We start from the raw sequence: 21488 nt of genomic DNA, 5'->3' as shown, positions 1-21488 counted from the left end.
GTAGTGAGCACGGGAAGCGTACACTCGCGATTGTGCGAGGGTAAATTTATAATACACCCGCAATCCTGCGAGAGTTAGTTTACTTATACGTGCAAGTGTGCACGGAATCCTACACTTGCTTATGTGGAAGCATGGGAGAAAAATACACTCGCGATTGTGCGAGGGGCTCTCGGCGGCCACTCGCGATTGTGCGAGGAAATAATTTATACAAGTGCTCGTATTGGGCACGGAAAGTTACGCGTGCAAGTGTGCACGGAAGGAAAATACACTCACGATTGTGCGAGGAAATAAAGTACTCATGCAAATGTGCATGGAAAGTTACACGTGCATATGTGCATGGGAGGAAAATACACCCACAATTCTGCGAGGATTAATTTTACACGCGCTCATATGGAGCACAGAAAGTTATACATGCATATGTGCACGAAAAATATAAATATACTCGCAATCCTGCGAGAAGTTTTACTTACACACGTAGCGGCGAGGCAAGCGGAGTCTCCATCCCGGGGGTGGGGGCTCTCGGCGGCAGCATCTTGCTCGTGCTCCGAGAGACCCACGACAATGGGCGGAGTCTCAACGAGAATCCCGTTTTTATCTGATCAGATCTGACTGTAGGCACTCTAGAAGCTTCTCTGCACCCCCCACACTGAGTGTGGGTGCCCCTGAAGCCTTCAAACATCCCCCACACTGGGCACGGCTCAGTGTGCCTGGCACTCCCTTCTCCTAATGGCCCAGGAGCCAGGGTGCTCTGGGGCCAAACAAAAGAAGCTGTTAGCCTCAAGTAGCAGAGAAAGGGGAAGATGTGCCATACTGAAGGAGGAAGGGGGGCTTGCGTTCTGCCACACCATTAAAAGCTGTTTCAGGTCTCAGGTCACTGTACTGATGATCCCCTTCTGTGCTGCCTTACATTTCCTCATGCTACAACCCTCTCTCATACTGTCTTTCTTAATTTCTGCTACTTCTGTAGATGGTGCAGTCTGATGGGGTTTTGGGTCAGAGCAAGGAGAGATGATTGGGCCTTGTGTTCTGTCTCCCCCAACTTTGAGACAAAGTCACTGCTGGCTGAACCTGTGGAGCTGTGAATCCATGAGGCTACATGTGTGTCCCCATGTGCATATGCTGCAGTGGGCAAGGAACTGTTAGGATTTCTCCTTTACTGCGTTAGATCTGAGTGTGTTGCAGTACTTGATTTGAGAGGAAAAAAAATCTGTCACAGGCTCAGTCACCTCACTCCACTTTCCCTGTAGCACTGTAAGAAATGACAAAAAAAATAACATGGATTTAAGGACACAAATAATTTAACTTTTTTTCTCAGGTATTTACTTTTTCATGTACTGAACCAAAGAACAGGACGTCAATGAAAACCTGTGACTTTAACTGACTTTAATACAACCACTAAGCATCTTCCATATTCAATAACTTCTGTGGGTTTTTCAACATTCTGCATATTTTTCAGCTTTTCTTTCAGACTTTTGTCAGCTTTGCAGGTTTTATTGAAATTTTACCATTTAGTATCAAGCCTTCAAGGCAAACTGTAGGTCTAGCATTGTCACAACCTCTTTTCTTCCCTGTGTATCTGTGTTTGAAACATGTAGAGCATTTCCTTGAGATGAGCAGCTCTTATTTATGTATAAATAGATGCATACTCACCTGTGTCTGGAAGACTTATTAAAGTGGTTTTATGATGCCTTAGAATAAGTCTAATGATATATATACATTGATGCACATACATCTTTTGCAGTAAGACTTCTCCACCTTAATGCAAGCAAATTGTGTTGAACCTTTCTATGGCTGTTTAGAAAGAGAAGTCCCATCAGGAATCATGGTTCACACCCCCTGATTTTAATATAAAGTTATTTGTTTGCTGCTAAAAGTGTTATTTTTTAAGATTATTTATGCTAAATATTTACTTTTCTAAGGCTTACTAGTTCACTGTTACAGAAAAACAAACACAGAAAACTTCAATTGTTCTTAGGCATCTGTCAAACCTCTGCCTTTGTTAGAAAGCATTTATTTTCTGACCATGACAGTATGATTTATCTGTTACTCCAATTTATAATTTCTCCTATAGAGAGATTTTTATTAATTTATTTTTGTATCCTATAAAGACCAATGCTTTGTTGTGTGGCAAGAAATACATTGAGATTTTATTCAGGAAATAAATAATCATGTAAAACCAACTTTACTATATAAGTGGATATTAAAAAAAAATGGTTTTAATTTTTGCTTTCTGCTATTAAATTTTATTCCTCCTTATTTGACTGGCCTGTCATTTTGAGCTACCTGGTAAGTCACACAGATTCTCATGTCTCCTTTTGCTTCCTCCCACAGTGCCCCCCAGGTTTGTGGTTCAGCCCAGTGATCAGGATGGGATCTATGGAAAAGCTGTAATTCTCAACTGCTCTGCAGAGGGTTATCCCGTTCCTACCATTGTCTGGAAGTACTCAAAAGGTAGGAAATCTCCAGTGATCACTAGGGACAGATTAATCCTGATTTAGTAACAACTTACCTGTAAGTTACTGGTTTAATCTTCACATTGTCAGAGATTAGCACATTGCAATAAGGGAGGAATCAATCATGTTTATACTGTTCTTCTATCATTTTCCTAAGCACATAGTGCTGGCCATTGCCACAGACATAAGGCTGAGCTAGATGCACTTCTGGTCTGCCTTAGAGATGTCCTGGAACTGTGAGCGTGTGCCTGTGTCAGCTGTGGCCTCGACGGGCAAGTGAGGAAATGTATGGCTGAGAAAAAAGAGATACAGCTTTAATTGAAACAGCCTGAGAACAAGGCTCATCGACAGCATTTGCCTAATTTCACACACACACACACTTCAAAATCCATGATAACATGGCCAATCATATCTTTTCAGCAAAGAAGAAAGGTCAGGTATCATTAGCATAAGCAGTAATTCAGTATGCGCTTTACATAATGCTTTAACATTTTCTTCTCATGTAACACAGCATTAAAGCTGGCCCCACTTGACCCTCAGTAACCATAGGAAATTGAATGCTTTTTAATTAAAATGTGCTGTCAGCTAGATTGTGTCTTCCAGCCAGTTGTCTTCTGGTAGGTTTTAGCAAGAAAACAACTATTCAAAATCTTTCCAATCTAAATGAGTTAACTCTTTGAAAAGCAAAACTAGGTGCTGTTGAGAAGAAATCTTTATGTAGTGTTCCATGTCATTATCGGATTCCTTAGGATCTAAATCTAAATTACATTCGGGAAAAAAAAAAAAGGTGAAGAGAGTTCATGTTAAAAACTATTTTTGCTTTTATTGATAAATTCTAGATTGTGGCAAGAAGGGTGCTGAGGTCCAAATGCCATTAATCTCAATGGTTTATGGGTTTTTATTTGTGAATATAGGTCAAAAAGAAATAACTCTGTTTTGTTTTGTTTTGTTTTGTTTTGTGTTGTTTTGTTTGCATGTTGGAGGAGGAAGCCAAGCCAAGCTAACCAAGTTGTAATTAAATATGAAGAGATAAGCAGCCCATCTTAATAAATGAGAAAGGGATAGTGGTCTGGTGTTAGTGACACTACCATCAAGCAATTATTTTTAAGGTTTTCCATTAACAGCTCCTAAGTTTTTAAATTAAAGAAAGTTATAGTAGATATGTGATGCAGGCCAACCATGAAACTGCAATTTCATTTTTTGGCCAAAATAACTCTAGGTGAAAAGGTCAGTATTTTTACAAAAGTCTGTATTTTTTTAGCAGATGACTGCAATTTCAATACCCAGTCTATCTAAGCTGCTCTACAGGTCCATAGGATATACACTACCTCTTCCTCTAAAGAGATACATTACATAATTGGTTTGTGAGCAAGGTTTGTGCCAAATTCTGAGATAATTACTGAGATGAACCCAGAAGGAGTAAAGCAATGAGGTCATAGCTCATCTGTAGGTACCACAACAGAGTAGGAAGGCCATCTGTACACTTGGAGGTAAGTTAGTGTCATTGGCTTTTTGTGTCAGTAAAAAATGGAAAAAGAGGGTTCAGTTTTTTTACCATCAGGGTAGACAGGCAATGGAAATGGACTTGCTGTCTCCAAAGAACGATGACAGTGATCAATACAAACACTCCAGCCAGAATCTGTTGTTTTAAGTCCTTCGGATTTAATGAGGCAATGGGCACACATTGAAATAGAGGAGGTTCTGTCTAAGAAGACGCTTTTTACTGTGAGGGTGGCTGAGCACTGGCACAGATTACCCAGGAAGCCTCTGTAGTCTCATCCATGGAGATTCAAAAGCTGTCTGGACATGGTTCTGGGCAACCAGCTTTAGGTGGCCCTGCTTGAGCAAAAGGGTTGGAGCACGTGACTGCCAGAGGTCCCTTCCAACCTCAACCAGTCTGTGATTCTGTGATTCATGAACACATAGTCTTCTTTCAGATTTATCCATGCAGTTGCGTGTGATAAGCTGTTGTCACTGCTCAGGAAGGACTTTGGCTGTAACAGCAGTAACTGTGTATGAAGAGTAAGAAGCCTTTGCAAACTGTTATGCAAGGTTTTCCCTAGTTGTAACCATCCTCAGAAGTATCAGCCCTTTCCCTTCTATGAACACCAAATTATCCCCCAAATTTTTAATGTGAGGAAATATAAGAAGTGAGTGCTTGCATCCGTCTACTTGGGCAATCAATTGCAGATAGGTAGAGGTAGTGAAGCATAAAAGTGCTTTTGAACTAAATGACAGAATAAATGGCTTATTAAAGAATAAAATAGACTAAGAGGCAAGTGTGACATGCATGTGACTAAAATGGTTCAAAAGCAAGAATAGCAACTGATTTTTGTGAAAACATTATTGCTTTGATATTTCAAAGTTCACAGTGTTGGCCACTAAACCTTTAGTGTAAATGAATGTTCCCAAAGCAAATTCTTCTAGGACTAGAAGAATTTTTAGTATGCATGTCTGGTCTTTATTAATATTATAGATTTTGTATTCATGGGTTGTTGTATCTTGATGTTTCATAGTAAGTTATTCCCCATAGTATTTATTCATCATATTTCTTCCTGGGCTGACTCAGTCAGCTGCATATAGTAATTAATGCTGACAGATATTAACTTCATGTACAGAAAGTGGTATAAGAGAATTCCATTGAAGACTACCTTATGATTTACCTGAAAAATCTCATCTCGTGCCGTCAAAATAGGTTGTAAACCCCTTTGTTACAAGAACCAGATCTTCATGTACACTTAGGCAGTCTCTAGGAACCTGATAGTTCCCCAGGAACCTGAACTTGTGGTGACCCTCTGTACAGACATGCTGACAGCATGTCACTATCCTGTTCCCTACTCCCTAAATCACCCAGTATCTCATTTCCAAGGAAAAGTAGATTCTTCATTATAACTATGGTTGATACAGAAATCTTTGGCTTTCCGTCTTTTTATGGTCCTTCAGTTTTTACATTTCTGCCAAACATGGCACCTTGTATCTGATTAGTGGTCTGAGCTTTTTTTTTCTATCTTTCTTTGTTTGTTTTTTTTTTTTTGGTTTTTAGCAGTCCAAATAAATACTGGCTATAAACATGGCAGAACAGAGATTTTATGTGTCATCAGTCAGTCAACTGCAGGAAGAAACAAGCAACAGTCACTGATGTGGTTTTCCACGTTACCCAGAATTTCACAAATGAGGTCCTAGAGGTCCCTTGAGTATGCCATGTTTACTACAACAGACATCCCTCTTAGTCATAAGAAATTCATTTGATGTATGCATTAGGGATGCATACTTGTATGACTGTTCAGCTGTAATTGTCAATAATTTATCAGCCTTTAAATGTACAACAAATGTGCCTTTTTACCCATGAGTAGTCTGAAAATCTCCTTCATTACCTCTCTCCCCCTTTCTGGTTCTTCTACTGCTTCAAGCTCCTTTTACCCCTGTACCTTTAACGTGGGCAAAATATTGTTATTATTATGTTTCAAATGTCTTTCTTCTATCCATGTAATGAATTCTGGTTTTGGCAAAGAACCATTCCGTTTGTTCTGATGGTGTCAGAAGCTATTCATATTTTAATTGAAATGAGCCTCTAAAAACAGGAAACTGCAGTTATCTAAAAACAAAACAAAACAAAACAACAACAACAAAAAACTGAGATTCTTTCCTTCCTCTTTCCTTCCTAACTAACGTATTTCCATGGGGATCCTTCTTTAGGTGCCGGAGTTCCTCAGTTCCAGCCAATTGCACTGAACGGTCGTATCCAGCTTCTCACAAATGGTTCCTTGCTGATTAAACATGTGCTGGAAGAAGACAGTGGATACTACCTCTGCAAGGTCAGCAATGATGTGGGAGCAGACGTCAGCAAGTCCATGTACCTCACTGTTAAAAGTAAGAACTAAAACACTTCTCTGTGATCCAGATGTTATTGAGTGAAAAAGGCTTGTCTACTGCATCCTTAGTTTGGAGGGAGGGGAAGTGGGGAGGAAGGGGAGAAGCTGATTTTGTTGGTTTTAATTTAGTGTTTGTATTGGGCTGCATATGGTAGCACCTGGAACTTAGTATGGTTAATAAAAAAGTGTGATTTAGTAGAGGGAGAAAAGGAGACTTGAAAGTTTAACATCTCATTTCAAAAATTTGCATCATTTCTATGAACTACAGATGATTAATGAAGGGGAAGTAAGAAAATTATTTAGTTAAAGGTAAATGAAACCTCTATAACAAAGGAGAAATACTCCTAGCAACTGTTACAAATCTCAGAATTTGAAGAAAACATGGATTAAAAGGTCCCTAAATCAATTCTTAAGATACCATGGATAGAAGCTACATGTACAATTACAGTAGATAACACAAGATGCTATAATATACTGTATTTTAGATACAGCTGCAGTAGTCATTTTGACTCAGCCATTTGCAGATAACCTTCAGAAAATGTATCTAATTCTGTTGAATCTAGAGAGCGTACACAATCTCAACCTATCAGTACTTTCTAGGCACAAGAGAAAAAAGCAATCCAGTTTTTAATCGCATGTTAGCTGTAACTCCTTCAAATATTAACATAGCTGAGAATATAGAGGAAATATTATGGAAAAAAAAAAAAAAAGAAAAAAGTGAGCGTAATTTCTCAATTTGTGAGGAAAAAAAGACTATTGATGCTTCAACATGCCGAGTGTTCCCGGATGACCTATCAGACCAGTATTGAAGGAGGTCACCAAGCCACACACTTTCATGTTTGTAGAATTTTTGAAGACTGAGTGTTTTGAAGTTTTGAGATGTGAATTGGCTAGAAAAAGGTTTGCTTTTGAAAGTAAAGATTTTTTTTTTCCTTTAAAGGAAGGAAAATCCAACTTACTCTCCATTGGACAGCTATACTTTAGACCAGTAATGTTGAGGTTTAGGGGTGTTGTTTGTTTGCTTGCTGTATTGTCACAGAATGAATAACTAAGTTCTTTGAGAGGAAGTGTGTTAGCTTTGTTAGATTTGCAGGCCCCAGTACCACAGATATTTTCTCCACTATGATTTACCATAGTGGGTTCATCTTCTGAAAAATAACATGATATCACAGCCCCTCAAGCAAGTATATTAATTGCGTACTTTTTCTGTGGACCAGTAGAAGTTCCAGCTTCTGTGTTTTCCATAACTGGCCATTTTTGGGCCAATCTTCAACTGTAGTAGCAATGAACTATTGTAATATGCTACAGAAAAGTAGCTTTTCTCTAGTTGGCAGCTATCCACACTGCCTGTCTGATCACTGCATGCAGTTTCATGTGTGATAAAAGAGCATCCTTTATCAAATAAGAGCAGGAGCTTCCCTGGAGAGTCGGTTGCTGTTTGAATCTAATGAAAACCCCTCCGGCTCTGAGACAGCAGGCAAGGATGTCTGTGCACCCTCACACACCTGCACTAACACACGTACTTCTCCCAGCATGGCTCTTTGACCAAAGGCCATCAGCGCATTGGTGCATGAGTGGACGAGGCACAGTTTTAGCTATAATCAAGTGCAAATTAAGGAAAAGGTGCTTTGGGGAGTGACGAGTGGAAGCATGCCATGTTGGGCTTCAGGTATAGCTGGATCTCCTGTTCTGGTGGTGTGGTTGTGGCATTTAAACTCTTGTGCCTGTTCAGGCTGAGTGGCTCCAAAGTGATGGCTTGGACCTGCTTCTATTCTCTCTGGTACCGTATCTTGTCATAAGCTGTTTCCTTTTTCTCTGTGGTTATTCCTCTCCCCGACAAGCCTCTTTCTGGATTCTCAGGTATAGCCCTACTACTAGGTAAAAACCTTGGGCTTCCCTCATGAAATTCGTGGTGTTCTTAATTATTTGATCCTATTCCACAAGGTGACCCTAAATACCTTCTTTACTCAGAGGCAGAAGGTGAGACCTGGCCCAGACAGTTGTTTCTGGGTGAAAAAGTTGCTGAGTAAGAAACAGCCTTCCAAAGCATAAGCAAAGTTTAACAGCAATACATTTTGTTTTGGCTTCCTTGTGACAAACCGGCTTTCCATCTTCCTTCAGTCTATCTGTGAGCTGTCTGTGAGCAATAGCTCAAATCATCTGATAAAAACCTGGAGTGGCTTAGATAGATTTAGTCACTGATCATGAAACTGGACTCTTTCTCAGAAAGAAAGACGTCAGCAATCTCTTTACAGCTGCCTCCTTCTCTTGTTAACTGTCCCTTGTACCACAGATACTACAGGTATGCAGATGCTAACCATGGATAGCACCACTGCAAACTTAAAAAACCAAACCAAACCAAACCAAAACTCTTATGCAGAGGTGATTTTTCTCCTCCATGTTTGATAAAAGTTTCCACCTACTTTGTTAGTAACATTGCTGGATGAATTTTTGTTTTTCATAGATCTTGTAACAAATCCCTTAAATGAGACTGGATGTTTTACTCTTCCAGAATTTCCAGTGTCACCTGTATCTAAACAGAAAAGCTATTGACCCTTGATGTTGAAAGAGGATACACCGATTTTTGTTTTGGTAGTTCAGGAGTGGACAGAATAAACACTGACCTAAAATACTTTCATGACTTGCTAAGTCTAAAATTGACAGACTTTTTCTTAGTGTAACGCCAACTCAAGCTATAAGCCAACATGACTTGATTAACAAGTCTCTTAATGTTAAGAAGTAAAAGGTAGTAATTCCAGATACATGTTTATTTAGTGTGTTTATTTGTTGCATGACACCTTCACATCAGAGAATCTGGTCCAAATTCTTGGTTGAAGGGAGATTGTATGAGGAGGGAGTGCAAAGAAAAAAAAGATGAGAGGAAAAGAAGGAGCCTTCAGGAATACTAACACAAATGTGAAAAGAAAGAGCTGCCAAAGTTGATGCTGAATCAAGACCTACACGGCTAGAATGGCAGCCATGAAAGCAGAGAATCTTCACTTAGCAGCTGTTATTCTTCACCCTTTCTTTTCAAGTGATGGACATAAAAATCACAATCAGTAATTTTTTTCTCTTCTTCTGAACCAAGAATAAGTAATTCTCAAATTCCTTATTCATTGAGACATACAAAGTTAGGAAATTATGAGAGAGATCTGGAATAAGGAACCTAGTGCTGTCTTGAGGAACGACTCCTGGTGCTTGGGATGAGAAGACTTCTAAAGAATTTCTGTCAATGATAATGAGCCTTTAACATGAAGGGAAGAACTAAAATTATTTAAAGGTTGCCTGGGAGTCACAAGGGAAGAGATGTCTGCTTAAAATGGACTGCCTGCCTGCCTTCATCTGAATAAACGTCATACTTCCTAATTCCACTTTAGGGGCTATATATAACATGATAAAACAGTACTGTGAAAAAATTGCCTCTCAAAAAGCAAGCTTTCATTAAGGTATATATGTCCCTATGTAAATAATTTGTTGGAGTCAGTCCTGTTAGCCCTGCCTCTTCTTAAATTCATCACTTATGTTCACGTTAGTGTGGAGTTGGAGAAGTTTTAATCTGATCACCAAAATATTTCCAACAAATCCTGTCTGCCAAGAATACAGAGTTGCTTCGTTCACTTTCCTCTTAAATATGCTTCTTAACTATTTGCATTATATGCGTGTAATACATAAACCCAAAGCCCTCAGTCAGACACACACCTCCTTCCAGCAGGAACATGCTAATCCCAGATAATACTTTTAATACTAAGTTTTACCACTGAAACATTTTTTTAGGATTTTTATCTATGTGAAGAGCTGGTGGAATAACAGAAGAAGAGGCTGATTGGGAAAGGAAGCCTGGTTACAGTGGAAAAGTGAACCTAATGCCCTGTTCCTTCAGTTACCCTGGGTCTTGGTTGTGGTAATTCACACGTTGCCCCTCTGCTGCCTCTGCCTCCCTTATAATGCCTCTCATCCATGTTGACCACATCATCTTCCAGGCAAGATTTGTTTCTCTCTGTCTTCAGACAACTCATGGAACAAAGAGGCCCTGATCACTTACGTAGCTACTACTGCAAAATAAATAAAAGATAATAGTAGTTATAAATACAAATAAATCCCAAGATGCTTATGAAGGAGATTCTGAATCCAGTGAAGCTGTTTCCTCCACTTCTAGCTAACAGTTGTTCTACTGAACATGGTTGAAGCACTGCGGCATCTGTTGATTAAAATGGATAGAAGTCTATGCCTGTCTTCCTCTGTGAAACGTGATCTGGACAGGATAAAGGCACTTCCCCTGTGGCCAGTCAAATGAGTTTGCTTTGCTGCAACACCTGCAGTAAAGTGAGCAAGCTGTGATGGAGAACTCACTGTGCTCTGCTCACCCAGGTGCCTCTAAATACTCATTTTAGTCTTTAGGAAAACAATTCCTTGTTGAGAATATAGGAATGTTGAGATCTGACTGACTGCTGCTTTTCCTTGTGTATGAAAAGAATAACTTTTATGCATAGATGCTTTTTGTTTATGTTCAATTTCTCATTAAAAATGTATATACCCCACAAGATGTCAATAAGGGTGGCATTGCCTGTTCTGCACTTATAAAGGTAGGTTATCCATGACATGTTGTAAAGGAAGATGAAAGTCTTGATCTATAACACCTTCAAAAAATACTTATAGGAAAAACTGCAATCATACTATGTGAAATTCACCCAAGCCCAGTTATGTTGATATTTCTTAATCTGCCTTTGCTTCATTTTTTTGCAGTCCCATGTTCTGTAAATAGTGTTTTCTGCGGCAAAACAAAACAAAGTTACCTGGTCTGATTATGTACTCTGTATTACTGTTTTCTTCTCCTAACATTCTGCCATCATTACACAAAGGGCTTTTTCATTTATTTGCTGCTTTGTAATTATTTTGCAGTTATCTTAAGTGCATTTTTGTCCAATGATCAATTTTGACAAAAACTGGCAAAAATCTCTAGCTAAATTACTTGCATATCTCTTTAGGATGAAGAGTAAGAGAAAACAAAACAAAACAGTGAACAGAAACCACTCTCGTACCCCAGAGTTTGCTTTCTTATGAGCTGGTTAGGTGCCCTTGTCTACCTTTGCCCTTACAGGCAGCTCTCTCTTTCACCATCTGTTTCTTGGCAAAAAAAAAAAAAAAAAAAAAAAAGGCAAAGATTGTATTAAATAAGAGGATGCAAATGAACTACAGTACAGCTCAGTTTAAATTCCAAGTCAGTTGTGATGGATTGTAACAGTCTCGATCTGTTTTAATTACTTATATATTTTAATTAAATGCACAGTCTAAAAGATGCTGTAAGAGAGCTTCGGTAAATCTCAGAACCACGAAAACTCTCTAGACACAAGTACTTTCTCTTGTTGGTAAAATAGCTCATTTTTTTCCTAATGAGGTCCTCCCACTATGAGAAACGCACAGGGTCTGAATGCTGTTTGCTGCCTCTTCAGACCATTCACACAGCTTTGATTTAGGGACTTGCACTTTAATCACCCATCATGTGTCATTACCCCGACAGGCGGCAGCAGCTGCGAGATACAAGCTCCAATAAATTGCACTGAAAATCGCTGAAGCGATCCTTTGTTGATTTTCCTTTACAGCTATTCAATGGCAGATCAGCTGTCATAACAACACAGTGCCTGTGGCAACAGGGTGAAATTAAACGTGAAGTATGTTCAAGGTAGCTGGTAGAAAGCTGGAATATCCTTTTTCTTCTGTACATTCAAGTGCTTTCTGTTTCTCTCAGTAATGCCAAGCCTGTGGCAATTGGCTAAAACGAATGCTTACTCTTGTAAGATAATTGCCAGATGTACTGCAGTACAAATAGTCAAGTGCTTTTGTATGCAAATCTTTGCAATACTCTCATTTAAGGAAAAGAGAGGAGGTAAGAACTTTTTACTTTTTTTAAAAAAAAAAAGATATATTTTTTTTTTTCTAATTGGGTGCAAGGAGAAAAAGAATATAACAGCCCTTTTTTTCTTCAAGGCTGGCTGCACAGCAGCGTTTCTAGAAGGAAGGTGAAACAGATTTGTATCCAGCTTGCTAGCCAGAAAGTGCACGCAGGCTCTGCTGTATCTTTCCCATTTGTATCAATAGTATCATATGGGTGTTTTTTTAGCATAGTTGTCTCTTTCAGCTTTTTGTTGCCTCTTTCAACTTTTCGTTGCCCAAATATCAACATTCAAAAAGAAGCATGGGTGATTTTTATTTTCAGAAGTTTTCTCTCTGTTGAAATTTCCATAGTGAATATAGAATATTGAGCCTTTCCTGAAAAAATGACCCATTTAACAAAGCTGTGATCATTTCAACTTTGAATACCTTCACATCTTCACATTTCTTAGATAGCCTTGTAGGGGCTAGAGTTCACAAGATAAGTACTATACCTAATGTGTTAATTTCTCCCTTTACTGAACACATTAATAATACTTAAATACAGCCAAATGACAGGTATTTTAACAGTGTGTGCTCCTTTCTCAATCTTAATACCTCATATTAATACCTGTTAAATTACTTGTTTATTCAGAGAAGGTTTCACGTGGCCCTCATATTGCAATGAACTCCATGTCCAGGTTTGGTCAGCTGTTGTCAGCAGACTTATAACCAACAGAGATAATTTCAGATCAAGGATTATAGCTCCTGTGTCTCTGAACACTGCTGAAACAAGACTTGAAAACAATGTCTGCTCTGCTCTCCTCCAGTTCAAATGGTGGTGTTGCAGTGACTGATACAAGCTAGACAGATAAACCATTCATAATAATCTTCATCAAGAAAGTAAGCCCACAAATTTCAGTATACTGTATTTGAGACAATACTGCAGATGCAACTGTGCTTGAATATAATAAATTATAATCCTGAAAGGCTCTTATGTGGGAGGAAAAATTCTGGAAATTATTTTTGCTCATAATTTGGAAGATGGTTTTCTTGAAAGATAATTTAAAATGTAACTAACCAGAATTAAGCTTACCTTCACATGAAATGTGAATGAAGACCCTTCTGGAACACAATGTCTCAGTTACCTTTTGAGGACACTATACACCAGTAAGAATAGGACTGTTGACAGCCAGATTTTCAGAATTACTCATCTTTGAGTTACTCATTACTCATCTACCAGGTTTAATATAGTAAATATTACTGTTCCTCCTAGTTTAACAGGACAGATGGATTACCCTCAGATCTCTGATGTTCATTGCTGTCTCCCTGTCCCACCTCTGTTTGCAAAGAGATTGAGTGCCCTGCTCCTGTCTCTGCCACCATGCGCCTCCTGGGCTCCATGCCACCCCTGAGCCTCTTTTGGGAGAGTGGGCAGAAACAATCCGAGGGTGCAAGTCACTGCTTAACCCATAGCTGCTCAGCCAGCTCCTTTGGGTGGAACAGCTTTGCAAGGCACACTCAGATCTTCATATTCAGAAGCACAGCAGTGGAGCACTAAGTGTTTGGAGCTGGATCTCACATCATTTAGAGGCTGTGGTGACACCTACCATGTGAATCTGGAACTGGAAGACAGGGAGATATATGAGTAGACACGGTAATTAAATTTGAATATTCATGTCAGAAATTCTAATCAGATTACACCAGTCAAATGAGCAAAAAAGTCTTCACAAAATTTTCTGATGTTTTCTTAAAATTATGAAGTGATTCTAAATCTTAAAGTCAGCTACACAGAAGTATGTCTTAATGCAAATACTGTTAGTACAGTGTTGTATTGTAATAGGTTATTTTTTTTTTCCTTTAATCCATGCAGTAGAAGAGTAATGACTAAACACTCACAATGCCTATAATACAGTAATAATGTTTACTGGTTTATCTAGAATCAACTTGATTTCGAATGCAGCATGTATATAGGCACACAGTCTCATCTGCCTTGTGTATAGAATCACAGAGTCATAGAACCATTTAGGTAAAGGAATATTTTCTAATTTCCAATCTAAACATTCCCTGGCACAACTTGAGGCCATTTCCTCTTATCGTATCACTTGTTACTAGGGAGAAGAGGCCAACACTCTCCATGCTACAACCTCCTTTCACATAGTTGTAGAGAGCAATAAGGTCTCCCCTCAGTCTCCTTTTCTCCAGACTAGACAACCCCAATTCCTTTAGCCACTCCTTGTCAGACTTGTGCTGCAGACCCTTCACAGCTTTGTTGCCCTTCTCTGAACTTTGTCCAGCACCTCAATGTCTTTTTTGTAGTGAGGGGCCCAAAACTTAACACAGTATTCAAGATGGAGCCTCAAAAGTGCCAAGTACAGGGAGACAATCACTTCTCTAGTCCTGCTGGCCACACTAGTTCTGATAGAAGCCAGGATGCTCTTGGCCTTTTTGGCCACCTGGGCACACTGCTGGCTCATGTTCAGCTGCTGTTGACCAACAACCCCAGGTCCTTTTCCACCAGGCAGCTTTCCAACCACTCTTCCCCAAACCTGTAGCATTTCATAGGGCTGTTGTGACGCAAGTGCAGGACCCAGCACTTGGCCTTGTTGAACCTCATACAACTGGCCTCATTCCATTAATCCAGCCTGTCCAGATCCCTCCCTAAAGCCTTTCTACCCTCCAGCAGATCAAGACCCTCACCCAGCTTGGTGTCAGCTGCAAACTTACTGAGGGTGCACTCAATCCCTTCATCCAGATCATTGATAAAATATTAAACAGAACTCACCCAAATACCGAGCCCTGGGGAACACCACTTGTGACTGGCTGCCAAATGGATTCAACCCTATTCACCACAGCCACATAGTCACAGCCAGTTTTTTACCCAGCGAAGAGTTCACCTGTCCAAACCATGAGCAGCCAGTTTCTCCACGAGGATGCTATAGGAAACAGTGTCTAAAGCTTTACCAAAGTTCAGGTAGACAACATCCAAAGCCTGTCCCTCATCCACCAAGTGGGTCACAGAAGGTCATCAGGCTGGTCAAGCAGCACCTGCCTTTCATACACCCATGCTGACTCGGAGTGATAGCCTGGTTGTCCTGCATTGTGCTGTGATGGCACTCAAGATGATCCGCTCCATAACCTTTCCTGGCACCAAGGTCAGACTGACAGGCCTGTAACTCCCCAGATCCTCCTTCTGGCCTTTCTTGTAGATGGGCATCACATTTCCTAACTTCCACTCAACTGGGACCTCCCTGGTTAGCCAGGCCTGCTGATAAGTGATTGAAAGTGGCCTGGTGAGCACCTCTGCCAGATCCCTCAGCATCCTTCAGTGGATCTCATCCAACCCCACAGACTTGTGTTTGCCTGAGTGGTGTAGCAGGTCATTAACCATTTCCTCTTGGATTACAGGGGCTCCATTCTGCTCCCCATCCCTGTTTCCCATCTCAAGGAGCTTGGTACCCAGAGAACAGTCCAGCGTAGGGCAACAAAGATGACTAAGAGTGTGGAGCACCTCCCTTATGAAGAAAGGCTGAGGGAGCTGGGTCTCTTTAGTTTGGAGGAGACTAATGGGGGGACCTTATTAATGTCTATAAGTATATAAAAGGTGAGTGCCATGAGGATGGAACCAGGTTCTTCTCGGTGGCAAACAATGATACGACAAGGGATCAAGCTGGAACACAAGAGGTTCCACTTAAATTTGAGAGGAAACTTCTTCTCAGTGAGGGTGACAGAGCACTGGAACAGGCTGCCCAGGGAGGTTGTGGAGTCTCCTTCCCTGGAGATTCAAAACCCACCTGGACATGTTCCTGTGTGACCTCATCTAGGCATTTCTGCTCTGACAGGGGGATTGGACTAGATGATCTTCTGAGGTCCCTTCCAATTCCAAACATACTGTGATACTGTGATAAAGGCTGAGGCAAAAAAGACATTAAGTACCTTAGCCTTTTCCTCATGTTTTGTCCCTGTGTTTCCCCTCACACCCAATAAAGGATGGTGATTGTCATTAGCCCTCCTTTTGTTGCTAATGTATTTATAAAATGGTGTTTTTATTGTCTTTTATGGCAGTAGCAAGATTAAGTTATAGTTGGGTTTTGGTCTTTCTATTTTTCTCCCTGCGTAACCTCACAACATCTTTGTGGTCCTCCTGAGTCGCCTGCCCCTTCTACCAAAGATCATAAGCTCTACTTTTTTTTTTTCATGAGGTGCAGCCAAAGCTCTCTGTTCAGCCAGGCTAGTCTTTGCCTCTGGCTCACCTTTTGGCACATGGGGAGGGCCTGCTCCTGTGCCTGTGCAATTTCCTTCTTGAAGAGCGACCAGCCATCCTGGACTCCTTTGCCCTTCAGGACTGCCTCTCGATGGACTCTGCCAACCAGTCTCCTTAACAGGCCAAAATCTGCCCTCTGGAAGTCCAGGGTAGCAGTTTTGCTGACCTCACTCCTTACAGGTCTGATAACTGAAAACTCTATCATTTCATGGTCACTGTGCCCAAGACAGCCCAAGTCACCCACAAGTTCTTCTCCGTTCTCTAACAACAGGTCTAGTGGGGTGTCTTCCCTAATTGGCTCACTGACCAACTATGTCAGGAAGTTATCGTCTTCCATACACTCCAAGAACCTCCTATACTGTTTCCTCTCTGTTGTATTGTATTTCCAGCAGACATCTGGTAAGTTGGAAGTTCCTGATGGGACCTTCAGCTTACCAGATATCTGCCGGAAATACAATACAGCAGAGTGGTTAGCAATTGTGAGACTTCTGCCAACATTAAAGAATATTTTGTCTGCCTCTTCATCCTTGTTGGGTTGTTATAATAGACTCCCACCATGATATGTCTTGTTGACCTTTCCCCTAATTCTTACCCATAAACACTCAACACTATTGTCACCATCATTAAGCTCTAGACAATCAAAACTCTCCATAACATAATAGGGCTGGCACTGGCGTGGCAGTGCCTTCCCACCAGCACTCTGTCTGTGCAGCTGCATAAGTCATGGTGGATGCAGAGCTTACAGAGACCATGGCTTTCTTCTGAGTAGATGCCATTGCACCCTGATTGAGCTGGCAAAGCTTCAGTGCCCTTCATAAACACCCTTCAGCACAAACTGCTGCACCACGCCCTTACTGGTGTGTCTCACCCTGCTAGCAGAACTCCATGTTGCTGGTGCTCCCTAAGGCATATGGGGATCTCGGCCACCATTGCTCCTGGACCTGCCCAGGTCTTGTCAGCTGCTGTAGGATGAGCTGCAGGCTCCTGGCAGCTTTCTCAGTTCCCCCTGGAGGTTACCCCAGTTTGGGAATCCCTCCTTTTACCTTAAGGGATATTTAATGCTTATAGTGTATATAATTCCCTGTTTTTTCATGCTTGTATTTTATTAAGCTAAATTATTTTCCTGAACAACATTTTAAAATATAGATGCTGCTGTAAATATATTAGTTTTATTTGTGGGATGGGTGCTGTATGCAGTGCATTTGCTGGGTTTAATGTTGGCTTCTAGTGGAGCAAGTACATGCACGATCTATTGTTGCTTATTTTTATATTTGCAATGTCATCAAGAGTTGGGCCTACATCTCACTAATAAAAATTAAATAAACTTAGATCAAGAGAGCATTGTAAAGCAGTAGTGGGATGTAAATTAATTTAGTGGTTATGTGCAGTACACATGACACTTCCACTTCAGAAAAGCTAGCTGTTACAGTACTGTGTTTCTCCCTTTTTCATTTTCCTTTCTGCTTTCCTTTCTCCTCATTTCTTTTTTTCTGTATTTAGTCATGTCAGCTTTATGGTACATCTCATTCAAAAAGTAACCATGTTTCAGCAGGAGAAAGCCTCAGGCTCAGAGAGGATGGTATTCTCATGTCTCACATAATTTTCCGTTTTCAGCCACTGGTGCTTCTTCCTCTTCCTCGCTGTCACCATTCTGCAAAACTCACATCTCTGCCATCACTTCCTCCTTTTTTAAAAATCCTTTCCATACTACATTCTTTCTTCTATCTATACATTTGAGAGCTCTCCACTATTATCCTCATATGAGATTTACAGCATGCTACTTGAACAACAATACGTATTGGACAGAGTCTTAGATTACAATCTTTTTTTCTTATGTATCAGGGATTCTTCTGCACTTTGAATGACCTATTCATAACATTTTTCAGCACCAGACCTATACTTTGAAAGGTTAATTCACCGTTTCTTACTATTGAATGCTGTCGTATGACTTGCATGATGATTTTTTATCATTTTTCATATTATTTATTATGGCAGATTGTTTATCTCTATCTTTAATTTGATGTAAAAAAAAGGAAATAAAAGGACAACAAGTTATACTTAAAAAAATAATTTATACAATATCTTAAAACCATGTATGATATAAACTAGATTCGAGTATCAAGTGACACAGATAGCAAACCAGTTACACACATTTTTTTCTGTATAATTTTTCTGTAGTAAAAGAAGTAGTTTATACGCAATGTTTTATGCTTTGTATAAGAGTAAATTTCTTTTTAAATGGAATATCAAATGTTGCTGTTAACCAAAGACAATCTTTTATAACTGTTTCCATCGGCACAGTTTTAATATTACTTTTAAAGCAAACAATTTTGCCTTCAAATATAAAGAAAGTGTCATTTTTTGTAGTATTTTTTCTTTTTGCTTCAAAACAGCTCTTCAAGAACTACATGGTAGCTTTGTTCATAACCCTCTGCAAATCCTACAATGGTACGCAGTATAAATACCATGTACACATTCTGTGAAAATCAACATAAAAACAAAAATTTAAATTTACATCTGGGAGGCATGCAGAAGGAACAGAGTATACAAGGTAGGAAGAAGAGCTGTCTAGAAGCTGAAGACAATTTATACAGGAGAATTTAAGGCATTGCTTCCTGCTGTGCCTGTCAGGTATAATCAGAAGAAAGGATTTGCAAATGCAGATTTTCCTTCAGCAGTCTAGATGCATTTGCTTTGTGGGAAACAGGTTTCTTTCACCCTGGATTTTGTTCCTAACCATTAAGATTCAGCCTCTGCATCAGTGTATGAGCTTCCATCCACATTATTCTTTCAGATTTTTGTTTGGTATGTGATGATTGAGCATACGTTAATCTGTCGCTTTTTTGTTTCTTAAGAAAAATAAAGGAGGCGTCTATTTTTGTCACAGCAAATGATTTCTGAGTGTCATCATGGTATAGTTAACTAAAGAAGCATGGCTTTGTTTGTAGATAAATCTTGTTAGGATCCTGCAGGGTTAAGGAACTAATTGATTAGGTCTGTCAAACCAGGAGCTAGTGGAAGAATGAGCTCTTACTGTTGGCCTAATTACTTATGGTTAACCCAAACCATTTTTTTAACTGTCTCAGTCCACGGAATAACTAGTCTTACATTCACTTTTTGTTTTATTTTCCGTACTGAGTTAGAATATTTGATTGTGTAGGAATTATGTTATCCAGGCAGTGGGTACATCTTTATGACATTAATTTTACCTTCTCTATCATAATTTATTCAGTGCTTAGCTTCCACCTGTCAAATTCTGGTAGCCCCTGGGAAAGCAGTTCCATTAGCTGTATGGATGTAGGTGAACAAATGACCAAATTCAGAAGAGAGAAATGATCCTTTAGGGAGGGTATGAATGGTGTAATTCCAACCGCAGTTCTCAACTTGTGAAACAGTGTTTTTCCATTAAAGTTATCTTGTTTAGAAATGGGCAAACCCACTTGCTGAGTTTGCAAAGGAGTAAGCAGCAGTATCCATTAAGAATTTAGTTCACAGAATCATAGAATGGTTTGGGTTTGAAGGAACCTTAAATATAGTCTGGTTTCAAACCCACTGCCACAAGGCAGGGACACCTTCCACTCTGTTTATAGAGTTTTCCCGCTGTCTGCAGTTACCAAAACATTAGAACAGAGATTTCTGTGCAGGTAGGAGTGGGTCCATGTGATTGCTGTTGTGAAATGGTTTTAGCTGGGGTAGTTGTGAGTCTGCACCCTGACTCGTGCACCATCCCTCATGCAAGCTGACATGTTCTCAGGTGATCAGTGAAGTGGGCTAGTGTTGCAAGTATTGGCAAAGTTGCTTAAGCTCCCTGCTTTTACTATTCAAACTTATTCTGCTGAAAAGTTCTATACTTCATCTTGCCATTATGCTCTAGAAGTCCAGTGGCATCTCTTTCCCTGTTGGATCTATGGAAGTTAATGGCCTCTGTTGCCAATATCTGTGTGTGCACAACTGCATGAACGTGTTAGTGCTCGCATAAATGTTTGATGCTCACCTAAAAGAAAGAAAGCAAAAAGGAATAAAACACAACCAGATGTGGTCAGATGATACAGGGTTTTCCTGAATATATGTCTTACACTGTTTACTTGGCTGTGATGCAGCTTTCAGAGAAACACAGGAAAGTACTTATCTTTGGCTGATGGGATGGAGATGACTGATTTAAAATCTTTGAAGAAAAAAAAATTACATATCTATTTTATTAGCAGAAAAAAACAATAGACCTATGATGGAAGCCCTGCCTGTGTTTAAAACGATTATCATCTGTGACATTCCTTCTAATTTTTTGGATTACATTTGATCCCTAAAGATACGTTCTCCAAAAAATACATCCTGAGTATAATGTTCCTAGAGCCATTTCTTCACTCATAAAACAGAACCCTGATTTATAAAAACAGTGTGCACACAATTGTCTTTCATGTAATCAGTGACATGATGAAGGATGCTTAGCAAAGCAGATGGCTGTTTAGGAATTTAAACATATGTTGCTAAGAGCTGGTTTTGGTTTGGGTTTTGTTGTTGTTGTTTTATAACTTGGCTTAAACTTTTAAGAAAAATTGTGTGCATATATATTGTATGCCATACTCTGTAAGTAAACATAAACAAGTTACAGCAAATGTTTTGAGTCTTTGGAAAGGAATAGTAAAACAGCAATCGAAGTCAGTAGTCTGGCTTTCAGTCAGCACTGCAAATTTTCTTAGTTCTGTTTCCCCATTCTGAACTTTTCCTGTACTAGTTGAACCAAACTCATAAATCATATCATCAGTGACCTAACAAGAACAATTTTCCACTAACTAACGTGTCACACTGAGAGATAAGTACCTGAGAAACTCTACTGTTACCTTACTTCCACCTCTTTCCCCATAAAGGACAAAGGTCTTTTCTGGAAGGTAACTGATACAAACTTGTGACCACAAAATAAGAGATAAAGTGACAGAAGAAAAGAATACCTCAACAGAGCTATTATATAAGTACATTTTGTTGCAAGTCTTCAGAGCAGTAGAAAGAGCATCTGTTAGAGGGTTATTTTTTCCT

The 21488-nt window shown here is 39.7% G+C and overlaps 1 protein-coding gene across 6 annotated transcripts in view; it reads left to right on the top strand.

Annotated features, from left to right (window-relative positions):
* The window catches only part of DSCAM (DS cell adhesion molecule), a 491184-nt gene that overhangs the window by 337598 nt on the left and 132098 nt on the right, over nt 1-21488 (top strand). For 5 of the 6 annotated variants that reach the window (XM_065068401.1, XM_065068387.1, XM_065068394.1 and 2 more), the window contains 2 exons: nt 2332-2451; nt 6150-6323. In XM_065068401.1, coding sequence (XP_064924473.1) covers nt 2332-2451; nt 6150-6323 — 294 coding nt within the window. Of the gene's footprint in view, nt 1-2331; nt 2452-6149; nt 6324-10099 lie in introns of all 6 variants that reach the window. The other variant, XM_065068414.1, reaches the window with a different exon arrangement.

The sequence above is a fragment of the Columba livia genome, chromosome 1 (assembly GCF_036013475.1).
Source record: "Columba livia isolate bColLiv1 breed racing homer chromosome 1, bColLiv1.pat.W.v2, whole genome shotgun sequence".
Lineage (NCBI taxonomy): Eukaryota > Metazoa > Chordata > Aves > Columbiformes > Columbidae > Columba > Columba livia.
Note: the sequence above shows the minus strand (reverse complement) of the source record. Positions and strands in the feature narration are given on the sequence as shown.